The following is a 14,323-nucleotide window of genomic DNA, read 5'->3' as shown; positions in this document are numbered from 1 at the left end:
TGGGGTGGGCTCAGGGCTGGGTCAGGGGGTTGGGGTATGGGAGGGGTCAGGGTTGGGGCTGGGGATGAGGGGTTTGGGGTGCAGGAAGGGGTTCCAGGTTTGGGGCGGCTCAGGGCTGGGGCAGGGGATTGCGGTGCGGACTTATCTCCACTGGCTACCGGTCAGCAGCACAGCCAGGGTGCACTGCGGACTGCGCTGTGCCCTGGAAGTGGCCAGCAGCAGGTCTGGCTCCTAGGTGGAGGCACACAAGCGGCTCCGCTCGACTCTTGCCTGAAGGCACCCCCCCCAGTTCCCATTGGCCGGTTGCCCCAGTTCCCATTGGCCCAGTAGTGGGTCGTGACCCATGGTTTGAAAAACACTGCTGTAGAGGGCAGTTGTGTCACACAAGCACAGGGGCAGTAAAGCATGATGGTCTGCCATTAACTTGCTTTGTGACCTTGGCCAGGTCCTTTTCCCTCTCTGTGCCTCAGTGTCCCTTCCAGTGCAATGGGGATACCGATATGGACATTCCTTTGTTATTGTTTTCAGGAGGGTTTCCTTAGAGATTGACCCAAGCTGCAGAATTTGGATCCAGTTTAGGTTTGGTGGGCAGCGGAAGAGTGCCACATTTTCAGGCTCACTTTGAAGACCAGAGTAGGGCTGGTTGGGAAACAGGTTCCCTGTCCGAGAGATTGTTTGTGATTTCCAAAGTTTTCCCATCCAGAACTGGGTGTCTAACATGAGGGGGGGGGGGGTCTCGATTTGTTAGCGCCCCCATGTGGCCTCACTAGTCTTGCTCTGTCCCCCACTATTCAGCCACACCCGACTCTGCATTTGTCAAGTCCTTGTCAAGAAGTGACCCCTCCTGGCCAGGTTCTTGGTAGTCTGTCCCCGTTAGGATAACAGGGAAGCCGCAGATCCGTGGCGTCAGGAGGGTATAGCCATTTTCCCTCTCTTGGTATTGACACCTCCTCATCAATTATTGGGAGTGGACTACATCCACCCTGACTGAATTGGCCCTGTCAACACTGGTTCTCCACTTGTGAGGTAACTCCCTTCTCTTCATGTGTCAGTATATTTATGCCTGCATCTGTTATTTTCACTCCATGCATCTGAAGAAGTGGGTTTTTTACCCACGAAAGCTTATGCCCAAATAAATCTGTTAGTCTTTAAGGTGCCAGCGGACTCCTCGTTGTTTTTGTGGATACAGAATAACACGGCTACCCCCTGATACTTTTCTCCTAAGTCACACACTGAGTTAATGGCAGATTGGGGGCTAGAATCCAGTTCTCCTGCCTCTCTAAGGGGCCCTCCACATAGGGTCTACATGAGCTGGGAGCATCACCTTCTTGTAGACTGTACTCTCCATGCCTTCACTATTGTGGATGTGTGCATCACAGCCCTTTTCTGGATAGAATCGGAGCTGCTCAACTTTGTGTCATAGGCTCTATACTGCTTGCAGTTTGATGGAGATTCTCCTTTAGCAGCATTGGCAGGATCCTGAACTTTTGAGGCAGGAGTTCTAGCCCCATTGTTGCAGTGAAAAATTTGGGGTACAACAAAGAGACAGCTATTTCCCTGGATAGCTGTGGATTAAAGTTAAAGCAAGAAAACAGAACAAGTTTCAGTGCATTTTATTATTGATGGATTTTACAGCCCAGTTTTTGATGTGCTGGGTGCTTGCTAAACATCTGGGCAGGGGCAGCCCTTGCCTTGTGTGTGTGTGTGTGCTCACTGCCATTGTAACTGCCTTGGAGAGTGTGTGTGTGTGTGTGCACTGCCATTGTAACTGTGCCTTGGAGAGTGTGTGTGTGTGTGTGCACTGCCATTGTAACTGTGCCTTGGAGAGTGTGTGTGTGTGTGTGTGTGCACTGCCATTGTAACTGTGCCTTGGAGAGTGTGTGTGTGTGTGTGTGTGTGTGTGTGCACTGCCATTGTAACTGTGCCTTGGAGTGTGTGTGTGTGTGTGTGTGCACTGCCATTGTAACTCTGCCTTGGAGAGTGTGTGTGTGTGCACTGCCATTGTAACTGTGCCTTGGAGAGTGTGTGTGTGTGTGTGTGCACTGCCATTGTAACTGTGAGTGAAGCCATTGTAATTGTGCATTGGTGGGTGAGTGTGTATATGTGTGCACTGCCATTGTAACTGTGAGTGAAGCCATTGTAATTGTGCGTTGGGGGTGCATGCGGGTGCAGCTGTTGTAACTGCATTGGGGGGTGCGTGCCAATGTCAGTGTGCCGTTGGAGTGTGTGTATGCACACCATTGTAACTGAGTTTGGGGGCGGGGGGTTCACACGCCATTGTAACTGCACCTTGTTGCTCCCCAATCAACCTTCTCCTGTTTCCCCTTTCCCCAGCGGGAGGCGGGGCTTAGACGTCTAGCCCTGTTGCTTTCGGTCTCATTTGAACCCCCTGCAGCCCTCCCTGCCCGAGTGCTGAAGTTTTACAAGGGCTTTCCCAGCCGCACTCAGATCCTGATTTCAGATCCATTAGCCAGTAAATAAAATGGGTCTGCCTAAATGCCGGCTACTGCGCTGTACTGTGTCGTAGACGCAACCCCCATGCCACCGCTGCTCAGCTCGGGGCCAGCTGGAGGCATGTAAGGTCTGAGTCTCAAAGCCGGTGAGCTCCCTCAGCTCCCCCTGACCGCAGCTGGAATGGTAGGTGATGGGAACGTCTTCAAATCAGGCCTCAAAGTTGGGCTTCCGGAGACCAAGGCGCCCCAAGTTAGAACAGAGACCCACACCCCGTGATTCCTGCATCAAGCCCCTGCCTTCTGGCTGAGCGACAGCACATCTCTTAGAAAGACATCCAGTCTTGACTTGGACTCCAAGTGATGGACAACCATCACATCTCTACGTAAGCCATTCCAGGGCTGCCTCCTAGATTCCGTCATGATGTAGAGGCCACCCCATTCCTCCAGAGTTCCTGTTTGCAGTGAGGAAGAGGACGCCTTCTCTTCGAGCACCAGCTCCTTGTGTGGCTGGGTTGTGTGTATTTGTGCTGGGACACCCCTGATGGTGAGAAGAGTGGGCACGGTCCCGCTGTCGGATCTGAGCTATTCTGCGCATGCCGTGAAGAGCCCAGCAGGTGAATTACACCCCAGCTATGGGTCTGGCTCCGAGACAGGCCTAATAGCTCAAAGCAAACTCTCAAAGTCCTTGGGCTCGGCTCTCTGAATTCCCATCCGCAGTAGGTCATTCCGGTTTGCCTTTATGCCCTCATAGTTTGGGGTTAGTGGTTACTTGGGTTTTTTTGCAGATTGCTTTATAAATGATCTTGCTATATTTTATGGTTTTGCAGATTCATGCCTTTTCCAGCACTCCTCACTAACTGGGTCTCATTCCTGCATGACTTATATGTTTTCCAGGATGCTCTGTGCCACAATAATACCGTATATTTATATAGTGTCTTCCATCCAGAAAGCTCAGAGCCCCTGGGTGCTTTTGGGTTCATTCCCCTGTTACTCGAATGCAGCTATCTCTGGGGAGGAATGCGGATGATGTCATGCCAGGAGGAGGCAGTGTCATCACCACGAAGCGGGGTTGCGGTATTTGCCTCCTACAACAAAAAGCCAAATGTAGGCAGCCCTACTCTAGGAGAATCAACTTTTGGACCAAAATCAACCAGACAGAATTCCTGCTGAAGCTTTTCTGTGCCAAACTGAGGAAACACGTCTGCACATGTTTGAAGGGGAAAGACCACAAGTAGAAAGAGGGATTTAGCATGATACAGCAGAGAATAAATAAGAGTAATGGGGTAAAATGAAAGGAAGAAAAGGAAAGCGTAGGTGGAGTATTAGGAAGACTCTAAAGGCGGCAAGGAGATGGAGGCTGTGGAACACTCTCCCGAAGAGAAATTTTGGAAGCTTCATTTCTTAAACCACCCTGGACAGACCATTAATAAATGCACCATGGAAACCATCCACCGTGGGCCAGGCTAGATGACTTTGTAGATCTTTTCCAGCTCTGATTTCTGGGGTTTCTTCACCTGGTCAGAGGGGTCGCTGTTGTAAAACGAAAGGCAAAAATACAGTAGGAGGAGGAAGCCAGGACTGGGAACTGAACTTGACTCCCCTACAGGGCACGGCAGAGCATTAGGAAGATCCAAAACCCATTGAAGGCAATAGGCTCGAGCTGCTGGCCAGCAGTGGAGATGCATCTGCTACCTTCGGTTTTACCTTGGCTGCCTGCCAGCCATGGGACTGGGCAGGCACTTGACTATGGCGGCCTCCCGAAGCCCTTCTGCCTGTTCCATCAAATTCCCGCTCCCTGCTGCATCCTTTGCGCCGGGCTTCCGTGCCCTTCTGTGGTTGTGGTGTAGCTTCCCCGAGATGGTCAAATTACGGAGCGTTGTGTTGTTGAAGGGAAACCAAAGCCCAGTGAGCACTGAAGTGCAAAGGGGAATGAAACAAGCCAGCCCCCGGCACGGATTTACGGAACTATTTACAAGGGTTGTGTTCCAACAGGAAGATCATACCAAACATGACCAGAAGGAATTTGTCTTTGATACAAGAATGTGTGTATGATACTTTGGGGTTTCTGGGCCACAGTCTTCCCTGCTCTAGCTGATTTGCTTGCAGTGCAGTCTTGCTGTGCGTCACATTGGCCCGTTACCACCCTGTCTGCCGTGGTGAGCTGGATAATCATCTGCATCGTCATTGAAACCACATTAAACACCAGGGCTGGGACCTCAAAGGGGACTAAGGGAGTTTGGTTCCCAATTGGTGCTGGAATTCGACCGGAGCTGGCAGCTGTCTCCCTTAAACTCCTGTGGGAAATTCCAACCCAATGGTGGGTGCCGAATGCCTCAGCCTCATGGCATCACACTGGCCATACTCGGCATGTTGGAGGATTGGGAGCAGCCCGGTCCTTGGTCCTGGAGATGTTCACCTCCAGGTCACTGGTTCTAATCCTTGCCCAATTAGTGGTGACCAAAAGCCACAAGTAGCTACTGGGTGACCTCACTCCATTTCCTAGCAGCCACTCTTCTGCCTCCAAAGCCCCTCTGCTGCAGCTGGTAATAACTGGCTGACTTAGCCGAAAGCACATGCTTTGAATGGGCCTCCGAGATGCATGAACTGCCTCCTCATGGCAGGGCATATGGTAGAGCCACACTGGCCGGGGGCAGTGAGGAAAACGCACCAGCGAGAGGTCTTCAGGGCTGGGAAGCCTGCTTTCAGAAAGGCCGTTCGTTGTACTATGTGCAAAAGAGCTCAAGGAACAACTGTACAAGCTGCCTTCCCTACACATTTGCCAGCCAACGCGTGTTTCAGGGCTGCTTTGACAAACCAGCCGTGCCGTTTCCTGCAGTTCCATCTCTGGGAGAAAAGAAAAAAAGAATTCCCCTTCGATCCAGACACTAATGGTGTGAACAGGCAATGGCGCTCTTAGTGGACCAGCTTCTTAGCACGGAGCCAGGCAGGATGTCTCCAGGGAAGAACCCCTGTGCGTGATGGCAGAGGGTCAGTCAGCCAGGCTGGTTAGCTCCTTTCTACTGCTCCAGTCTGCTTCTAGAGATCTGTGTCCATAGTTTACCCGGCCAACTGGAAATTATGCTGAGCTCTCAGTTCATATAGGGCCTGGGAGTTAATGGGACCTGTGCATTTGAGCTCACTGGGAATGGGACTGGCCCTGTACATTGCTCTCAGCTGTGGGCAGTGATCTTCATCCTGACATTCCGGTCAGACAAGCGTGCCACTGAATCAGGGGACAGTGAGCAAAGGCAGGAAGGGGGACCCGGCTGGTTTCATCCTGGGGAGTTTCTAGCTTTATTCTTTTGTTGGGTGGGGCAGGTTGTTTTTTTTGGGGGGGAGAGGGGGTTGTCCCCATAGTCTGCCAATCCCATGAGTTCCAGGCAGATCTCAGGGTGGAAGAGGGGGCATTAGCAGGAGGAAAGTGGCATCTGCAGAACAGAAATTGGCAGACTGACATAAACCAAAAGAGACCAGTCTCAGGATTTTAATCTTCCTAGGCTTCTCCCCACGCAGCCCCCTGGGCCTGCACCATCCATTTGTCTGGGGGGTGGCTCGCTTATTGACGAAGCCACGTTAGTACACTAGACAGACGGATGACGGGCACGGTGTGCATGCGCAGTAAGACAGAGCCCACGCCGCTCTGCTCTCTCCAGGTCACTGTGCAGCTTGTGTTCTGCCTCCTGCTCCAGCCTTGGTGCCGGGTTAATTTACCCTGCAGAACGACCCCTTGGTGAAAGGCAAGAAGCTGCCATGCAGGGCACGGAATAGCGCCCGGGGTCTTTGCCCCCAGATAGCCTAATCCAGACCCACACCGGGCGACGGCCTGCAGGAAGTGCCTCTGCTTGTAGATGGCAGCTGCTCCGTCTTTGGGATGGAAGCAGCTCCGTGGGCTACCTGGTAGCGGTGCCCTGGCCACTGCTGGCCGACGGGCCACGGCTTGAGAGCCTGAGGCCTGTGAGAGGTCAAGCAGCCCTTGCTGAGCCCAGGAGTAGCCACGGCAACTCCATCTCCCTCCGCCTCATGCTGAGGAGGGAAACATGCCTCATTACGCTAGAAGGTGGGGAGAGCCAGATTGTATCCTCACTAATGTGCTTTCCTTGGATCCTCTCTCTCTCTGTGTAACACACACCCACGCCCACACACCCGTTTCTATGCACAGCCTCCTATTTCACACCTACACACTCATCCAAACCACTTCCGATGGCCGTTAAAGAGAGACACAGGCCGCACCACCTCTGCACCCCCTCAGACTAGCGCTCCGGCCATACACAGGGCGCTGTTGGCCAGAGCCGGGCCACGTGCTCCCGCTGTGGGGACTATTTCACCGCGGGGTGCTGGCTTCTGGCTGCCCTGGCACTCACCTGCTGGAAGTTAGGCTGACAGACGGAGGGCTCCCATTGGGCCTGTCACACAGCGAGGCTGCCTCCAACGCTGCCTCCCACTCACGCAAAGCAGTGATCCATCTTCCCGCCGATGGACTCGCCCCTCTGCTTTCCACTCCACAAGGGGCTCTTTTCTGGGTGGCCTGGCCTGTTTTCCCAGAAGTTCTCAGGAGCTCTCCCTACAGCCACCCGGGTCTTGGGATGAGGTCCCCTCACTCACCTCAGGAACAGGACGTTCCGCCAAGGCCTTAGAAAAATACATTCGCACAGCGCAGGCGGAGCCAGGAGAACACTTCCCCTGAGTGGCCGAGGCCCTCAACTGGCCATCTTGGCTGACTCACCAGTGCGTTATACGAGTAACGATACATACCGTTGGCGTGGGCTTGTTGTTGTCTGCAGGGATGATGGACAGTCAGGGGGACGAGGGACCTGTTTGCCTCTTTACCCATTTTTCTAGGCATCCTCCACTCCTGACCCTTAAAGCAAATTCAGAGAGGATGACACACTTTACCGGGCAACTGATGGCTGCCGATACAGTATCATTTCCCACTAACCGCCCTGAACCTGCTCCCATTGCAAGCTCCAGCAAGGGTCTGAGAAGTCAGAGATGGAAAAGGCCAACTGGCTCATTCCAATCCTTCCCTCCCCAGCCAATGCAGGATTGTTCCCTACAGGGCATTCTCTGGAACCACTCTCCAATCGAGTTATACAGGTCTGAAGCAATGGGGCTTCAGGGTTGACAGGAGTGTGACCTGCAATAAGGCTGGAGGGTCAGGCCCTTGAATTTAGTGATGGAAAAGGCCTGGTGGGTCCTACCCAATGCTTTCCCGCCCTGGGCCTGTATAGCATTGTTCCATACAGAACTACAGTATATATTCTCCAGTGCTTCTGTGATGATGATGTCCTATCATATGATAACACTCTTTCCATTCCACTAGTATCTCTTGGAAGGTGTTAAACACCAGCTACTAATGTTAGAGATTTTAAAATCAGCAGATCTGGTTAATCTGCACCCAAGAGTTTTAAAAGAGCTGGCTGTGGTGCTCACTGGACTGTTAATGCGGATTTTCAATAAGTCTTGGAGCACTAGGGAAATTCCAGAAGACCGGAAGAAAGTTAATGTTGTGCCAATATTTGAAGAGAGTAAACAGAGTGACCCGGGTAATTATAGGCCTGTCAGTCTGACCTCAATCTCAGGCCAGATAATGGAGTGGCTGATACAGGACATGATTAATAATGAATGAAAGGAGGGTAATATAATTAATGGGTTTATGGAAAATAGATCCTGTCAGACGACCTTGAGATCTGTTTTTGATGAGATTACAAGTTTGGTTTGTCACGGTTCAGAGCAGCAGCACCTGTATTCCCCCCCTCTGTTGTCCATTTTCAGGCTTCTGGTTCCCCAGCCATCACCTTTCCTGGGTGGAGACATGTATCTCTCTGCTCCTGACGGGGGTTTTTCCAGGCTGCACTGTTCCATGCCTACACTACGAATTCCCCAGCAACACAAACTGCCTCAGCTGCTCGGTTTTGCCTTCCTTCCTCAGAGGCTAATAATAGCCGTTACCCACAGTTAAGTTACCGCTCTTTCTAAGCAAGCACATTCATTCTTAAAGGTGTCTTTCCATTGGATCAGGCCCAGGGCCATGTCCCTCCTCTGACCCACACCAAACCCTCCTCCCTGTGTTGGGGTACAGGGGACCTCTTTTGCCATTTGCACAGAGCTTGCCCTTCCTGCGTGGGCTCCCCGGCCCCCCCCTGCCCTCAGCGGACCTTGCTTGGCTCAGAGCCTGCTACGTCCCTGGAACAGAGCAGGGCTGGGGGCAGATTCTGTTCCCCGCTGTGGCCGCGGAACAGCGCTGTGTGGATTGGGAACTTTTGCAGTGTAGCTTTCGAACTGCAGGACACGTGCCACGCCGTCCTGCATGTTTGGTGAAAAGGTCATCAAAATAGTGGAACTATTCAGCTCCCGGCAAATTCTTTAGACACAGGCTGGGGCTCTGGGTTTTTCTCCACGCTAAGGAAAACTGGCTGGGGAGGGGAGTTGAGAGACATGGGGGTGGGGGGTAAAAGGGAAAGAAAAGGAGGTCAGCTTTTAAAAACTCGGCATGACCTAATTATTGTAAATACATTGCCCCGCAAACCGCAGCGCTTCCTCGGCAGACAATACCCTGGTAATTACTATTCCTGCCCTGGGAAAGCAGAAAGGGCTCTGCAGACCACCTAAGTTCTTTGATGCATTTTTGGGCCCGGGCGGCCCATGGCTCTGGAAAATCCATCTCAGCCCTATTTTCAAATATCTCCCTCCCGTCTTTCCCAAACATTGGCTAATTGGAAATATTTAAAGATCCCATTGACGCTAGCCAGGAAGTTATCGTTATGCACCTTTTCCTGCAACTAAATATTTCAAGTCACATATGGCAATTAGGAGGTGATAAAGGGCCGGTGCGTCCACGCAAAAATAAGAGGAAAAAGCATTGGCCCAGGTTAGGCGAGGATCCTTTCAAGCGGCGAATGGAGTATTTCACTGCGTTTGACACCATCTGTATCACCATTAACAAAATTTATACTCCATTAATTTTACTCACAAGGGGACTTAGTGAAACAGTTTAAGTACCTGTGCTGTGAGATCTTTCAAATAGAACAATGCGACTGAAGGGCTGCTGACGCACATGGCTTTTTTTCTAGATTGTACAATAATATTGTGATGTACGGGGCTCTGGTGGATGGGGTCAGAGCTGCTTATCTGTGTGTCATAGGCCTTAAATGGCCATCTGCGATTTTCTGTTTGCTCAAGGGTTGGAGTCGGTGCACCAGAAGTAGGAGAAATTGGGTTCTACCCCTGCTTTAGCTGTCGACTTCAAAGTGATTGTGGTGTGCAGGACAGTGACATGCAGGAAGTCAGAGAGGCAGCATTGTCCAGGAGCTAAGGTGTTGGATTGGATCTCAATAGACCTGGGATCTGTTCCTGGCTCTGACACTGACTTGGTCTGGGACCTTGAGCAAGTAATTTTTCCTTCCTACTTCTGGTCTATTTAGGTTGTAAGCTCTTGGGGCAATAAATAAATAAATAAATTAAATAAATTAATGGAGATATCCTATCTCCTAGAACTGGAAGGGACCTTGAAAGGTTATTGAGTCCAGCCCCCTGACTTCACTAGCAGGACCAAGTACTGATTTTGCCCCAGATCCCTAAGTGGCCCCTTCAAGGATTGGGTTTAGCAGGCCAATGCTCAAACCACTGAGCTATCCCTCCCCTAATGAAGAAGCAGGACAGGGGTGGGGCCTTGGGGGAAAGGGTGGAGTGGGAGTGGGGCCCGGCCAATTAGAAACTCGGTGCCTATGTCCTGGGCCCCGCACCTCTCTAGGGACGGCCCTGTGTCCAACAGAGGGTTATTCAAAAGCTGGGCTCTGCGGGACTCATGTTACGTCTATTTCTCCTTCAGGGAGGCGTGACAGACGACAAGAGCGACGATGGCAAATCGGTTTCGACCTTGAGCTTCGGCGTCAACAGACCCACCATCTCCTGCATATTTGACTGTAAGTCATCTAGGATGTATGGGTGACATTCACAAGGCCCAGGCACCACCTGAGATCCAGTGAAGCCCAGAGGGTGCCCGGGCTTCGTGCTTGTCTCTCTGCACAGGGGTAAATTTCACCCTAAATATCCCAGTTTACCTCACATCCGTTCCCCAGTACCTGAAGGTTCAGCTCATTTCCATCCTGAGCAGAGCAACGCGGCAGTCTTGATTGGGCTTTGACGTAGGTGTGTCCAACATGCTGGTGTATCATATGTGTTCATCTAAATGAGATCCTTTTTCCATGAGGTACAATCTTGAAGCGCGGATGGGACTCTTGGTTTTTGTGGTGTTTTTTGCCACTGACGAAAGCCTTGTAATATCTGCTCCCTGGGGACTCACCTGCTGTCAGGATGAGGCGAGGCACCAGAGGAAGCAGACCAAAAAGAAGAGGTTGGGATTGAATGTAGATTTGTTTATATAAGGGTTAATAAGACCAGGATCCACATTTTTCAAAGGTGCCCAGGGCCAGGTCTACATTACAAAGTTATGTTGGCACAGCTACGTCAGTCAGGGGTGTTAAAAAAACCACTCACACTCTGGTGACAGAGATGCCAGGGAACCTCAACCCCCCCACTGTAGATGCAATTATGTCAACAGAAGAGTGTTTCTGTCAGCTCAGATAATGTCTTTCAGTGTAGTGGGAGTATTCTGCTGGCAGAAAAACTCCTTCTGTCAGCATACATTGCCACACAGGGGTCCTGTGCCTGGAAGGATGTTTTTGTTTGGTGAAAAAGCTGGGAACAGCAAAGGGAATGGGGATGGGGTTGAGACTTACGTCATTGCATCCATAGCTAGGTGGATGCACCGACTCGCAGGATGTGTGCGATGTGCAACCCGCTCTGGGGCCTTAGGGGAGAGGATTTCTCTATGGAACACCACTTTCTGCTCCCTGCAGGTACACAGCTCAGCTCCTAAGGCAGAGTATTGGAGACAAGACTTGCCCCAATGAGCGTCAGTGTGTGGTCCATCGGGACAGTGCAGGGACCTGGTGCATTTCCCATGCGATTGTAGTGGGACCAAAAATATGGTTTTCACAACTCAAAGGCTAGACTAGCCCATGCACCAGATAATATACAATAGGCAGGCCAGATTCTCCTCCGGTGTAAATCTGGAGTTACTCCATTGCTGTGAATGGCACTACTCTTGATTGGCTTCCTTAGGCCCGAGACCTGACACTCGGGGTCCAAGAAAACATTCAAGTCCCTTGTGTAATTATCATAGATTTTTCCAGCACTTCAGCAGTGCAGAACTGAATGCTTTTTTCTCTCCCTGTTTCTCAATAAAGATGGAAGCAGATACCACCTGCGTTGCTACATATACCAAGCTCGGGATCTGATCGCCATGGACAAGGACAGTTTTTCGGGTAAATACAGATGCTTATATGGGCACACAATTTAATTCCAAGTTAGCATGGTAGCTTAGACCAGGGATCTATAAGGCAGACTTCAGTGCTCTATGGATAATTGTTGGTACAGATTGAAATAAAAGGGGGTTTGTGCTGCTGTGCAACAGAAGACAGATGCAGGAGGTTTTCCCAAGGAAACAGGAGTGAGTAGCCTGATTCCCATCAGAGAAGGAGTCAGACTTTCAAGAACTCTTCTGTGAGAAAGCAGCCAGAAACCACAGTCGACCCGGGTCACTCCTGAGTCATGTGGCGTTTGCTTTGCTAATGGTCCCCGCTCACAGATGCAGGCTGATGTCGAAAGCCTGTGGCACAGCTGGAGAGCAGAGAGCTCGGTGGCTTTAAAAAGAAACGAAGACAGGGATGTTTAAAGCAGTGCGCTACCTTGATTCTGCCAGTCCCTGTGTGTATGCCTGCACCAGTGTGGCTAGGAGTCTACATGTGAATGCAAATAAGACTGAGAGCTGGTGATAGCCCCCTCTGCACTGACCAGTAATAAGTGTCAGGCTCCCCTGATGTGCATGGAGGAAATGAAAGGATACAGGGCAGATAATGAGCATTTCTGCACAGACATGGGTTTATTCTTGATCCTCCCCAGTCTAAATGAGGCTCTGATTTGGGTGCTCCTCTCTTAGGCGTCTCACATCCTGTGATCTAGTATGGTTCTGTAATGTGAGGACATAAACACAAAGAGCCATGGAAGCAGCAACACGAGAACTCCCTAATCAGGAAGTTCCTATGTTTAAGCTCCCCGCTGCAACACATCCTGATCCTCTCCGGTAACTGTACAAGACCAGGAACTCTGTAACCACTTCACACCTCCCGGGCTTTATAATAAACGATTGAAACTTAAATGATAAACCAAAGTATATGCACACAAGAGTCCAAAATAAACGTCAGATTCCTTAAAACTATTTACACTACCATATCCCCTTATCAATGGCATTTACATGGTCCAGAGCAGAATGCTAAAGATCAACTCTTTACAGGGGTCTGATCAGTCTTCCAGACCATTTACTCACTTGTATTAAGATTGTGCTTAGAGTTCCCTGTGGACGGGGCTCACTTCCTGACAGCGTTGTTCCCAGATCCCTTCTTTGTTGTGTTGGGCAATACTGAAGAGGAATCTGAAGTCCTTTTGGAGTCTCCACTAGGTAGGAACTGGGAGCATCTGCCAAGTTCTAAACAGCTCCAAATGTCTGAGAGCTTTTCAGCCAAACTTTGTGTCCTGCTCTCAGTTCAAGTAGCGCTTTTGTTCTGTGTGGAACACTGAAGTTTTGTGATTGACACATTTTTATTTCCGCCCCCAGTTTTCAAAATTCCTTCAGATCAGGCCACTTAGGGCTAAGCTGTATTGGTGCCACAGGTGAAGACGCCCTTACTCATCTTCCCATTAGAAGTTCTGCTGGAGATAGTCCAGACGCAAATGGTGTTGGCCGATATACCAGGAGTATACAGACTATCTGCGGATACAGACTAACACGGCTGCTACTCTGATACCAGGAGTGCTTTATACAGGTCCACTGATTTTTGCAGACATCCTTTTAAAGTCTACCCTGCTCTATCCTGTCTTTTAGTAGTTCTCCTTTTCACATTCCATATTTGCAATGTTCAGCAAGACTATGAACTGCAGGAATAAAAATCTCAGCTGTTTCCCCTTCCTCCTGGCACCTCCTATAAATTTGGTCCTTTCAGATGGGCATCAAAAGCCTTTCACTTTGGAGTATTCTTTCTTTCCTTCACCAGTGAGAAGTAAGACACATAGGACAGCAGCAGAAGCATCACCTGTGGCAAATTTGAGGGCATTTACCTGGTATTCTTGTGCTTTCTCTGTTAAACCAGAAGCCACCTGGAATCGCTCAGATCTACGGATCCAGCAAGGATCAAAACATCCAGCAAAATCAAACGTCTCTAGCGGCACCATTTGCGCTATAGGCTCCATTGCTGCGTTGAGACAGGGCTCTGCCTCCTTCCTGCTGCAGCTTTTGCAGGCCTCCTCCCTGGCTTTCCACTTTCTCTCTGGGATCGATTTATCGCGTCTCGTCGGGATGCAATAATCGATCCCCGAATCGATGCATGTACTCCACAATCCCAGGTAGGAGTAAGCACCATCAACGGGGGAGCCGCAGCGGTCGATTTGCCGCCGTCCTCACAGGTGGGTAAGTCGGATCAGATACGTCAAATTCAGCTACGCTATTCCCGTAGCTGAATTTGCGTATCTGAAATCGACCCCTCCCCCCGTAGTGTAGACATAGCCTCACTCACCACTCTGGGGGCCTCTTTTCTTTCCTTTAGAATCCTAGAATAGCAGTGTTGGAAGGGACCTCAGGAGGTCATCTAGTCCAACCCCCTGCTCAAAGCAGGACCAATCCCCAACTAAATCAAGCCTGACCTTAAAAACCTCTAAGGCCAGGTCTACACTACCCCCCTAATTCGAACTAAGGTACGCAACTTCAGCTACGTGAATAACGTAGCTGAAGTTCGAAGTACCTTAGTTCGAATTAG

The 14,323-nt window shown here is 50.6% G+C and overlaps 1 protein-coding gene across 1 annotated transcript in view; it reads left to right on the top strand.

Annotated features, from left to right (window-relative positions):
* DYSF (dysferlin) overlaps positions 1–14,323 on the top strand; it is a 275,139-nt gene that overhangs the window by 141,713 nt on the left and 119,103 nt on the right. Inside the window, exons 31-32 of the mRNA XM_034772554.1 lie at positions 10,282–10,375; positions 11,702–11,779. Of these exons, the coding sequence (XP_034628445.1) occupies positions 10,282–10,375; positions 11,702–11,779 (172 nt within the window). The remainder of the gene's footprint in view (positions 1–10,281; positions 10,376–11,701; positions 11,780–14,323) is intronic.

The sequence above is a fragment of the Trachemys scripta genome, chromosome 5 (genome assembly GCF_013100865.1).
Source record: "Trachemys scripta elegans isolate TJP31775 chromosome 5, CAS_Tse_1.0, whole genome shotgun sequence".
NCBI classification, from domain to species: domain Eukaryota; kingdom Metazoa; phylum Chordata; order Testudines; family Emydidae; genus Trachemys; species Trachemys scripta.
This window is presented reverse-complemented; position numbering and strand designations above follow the sequence as displayed.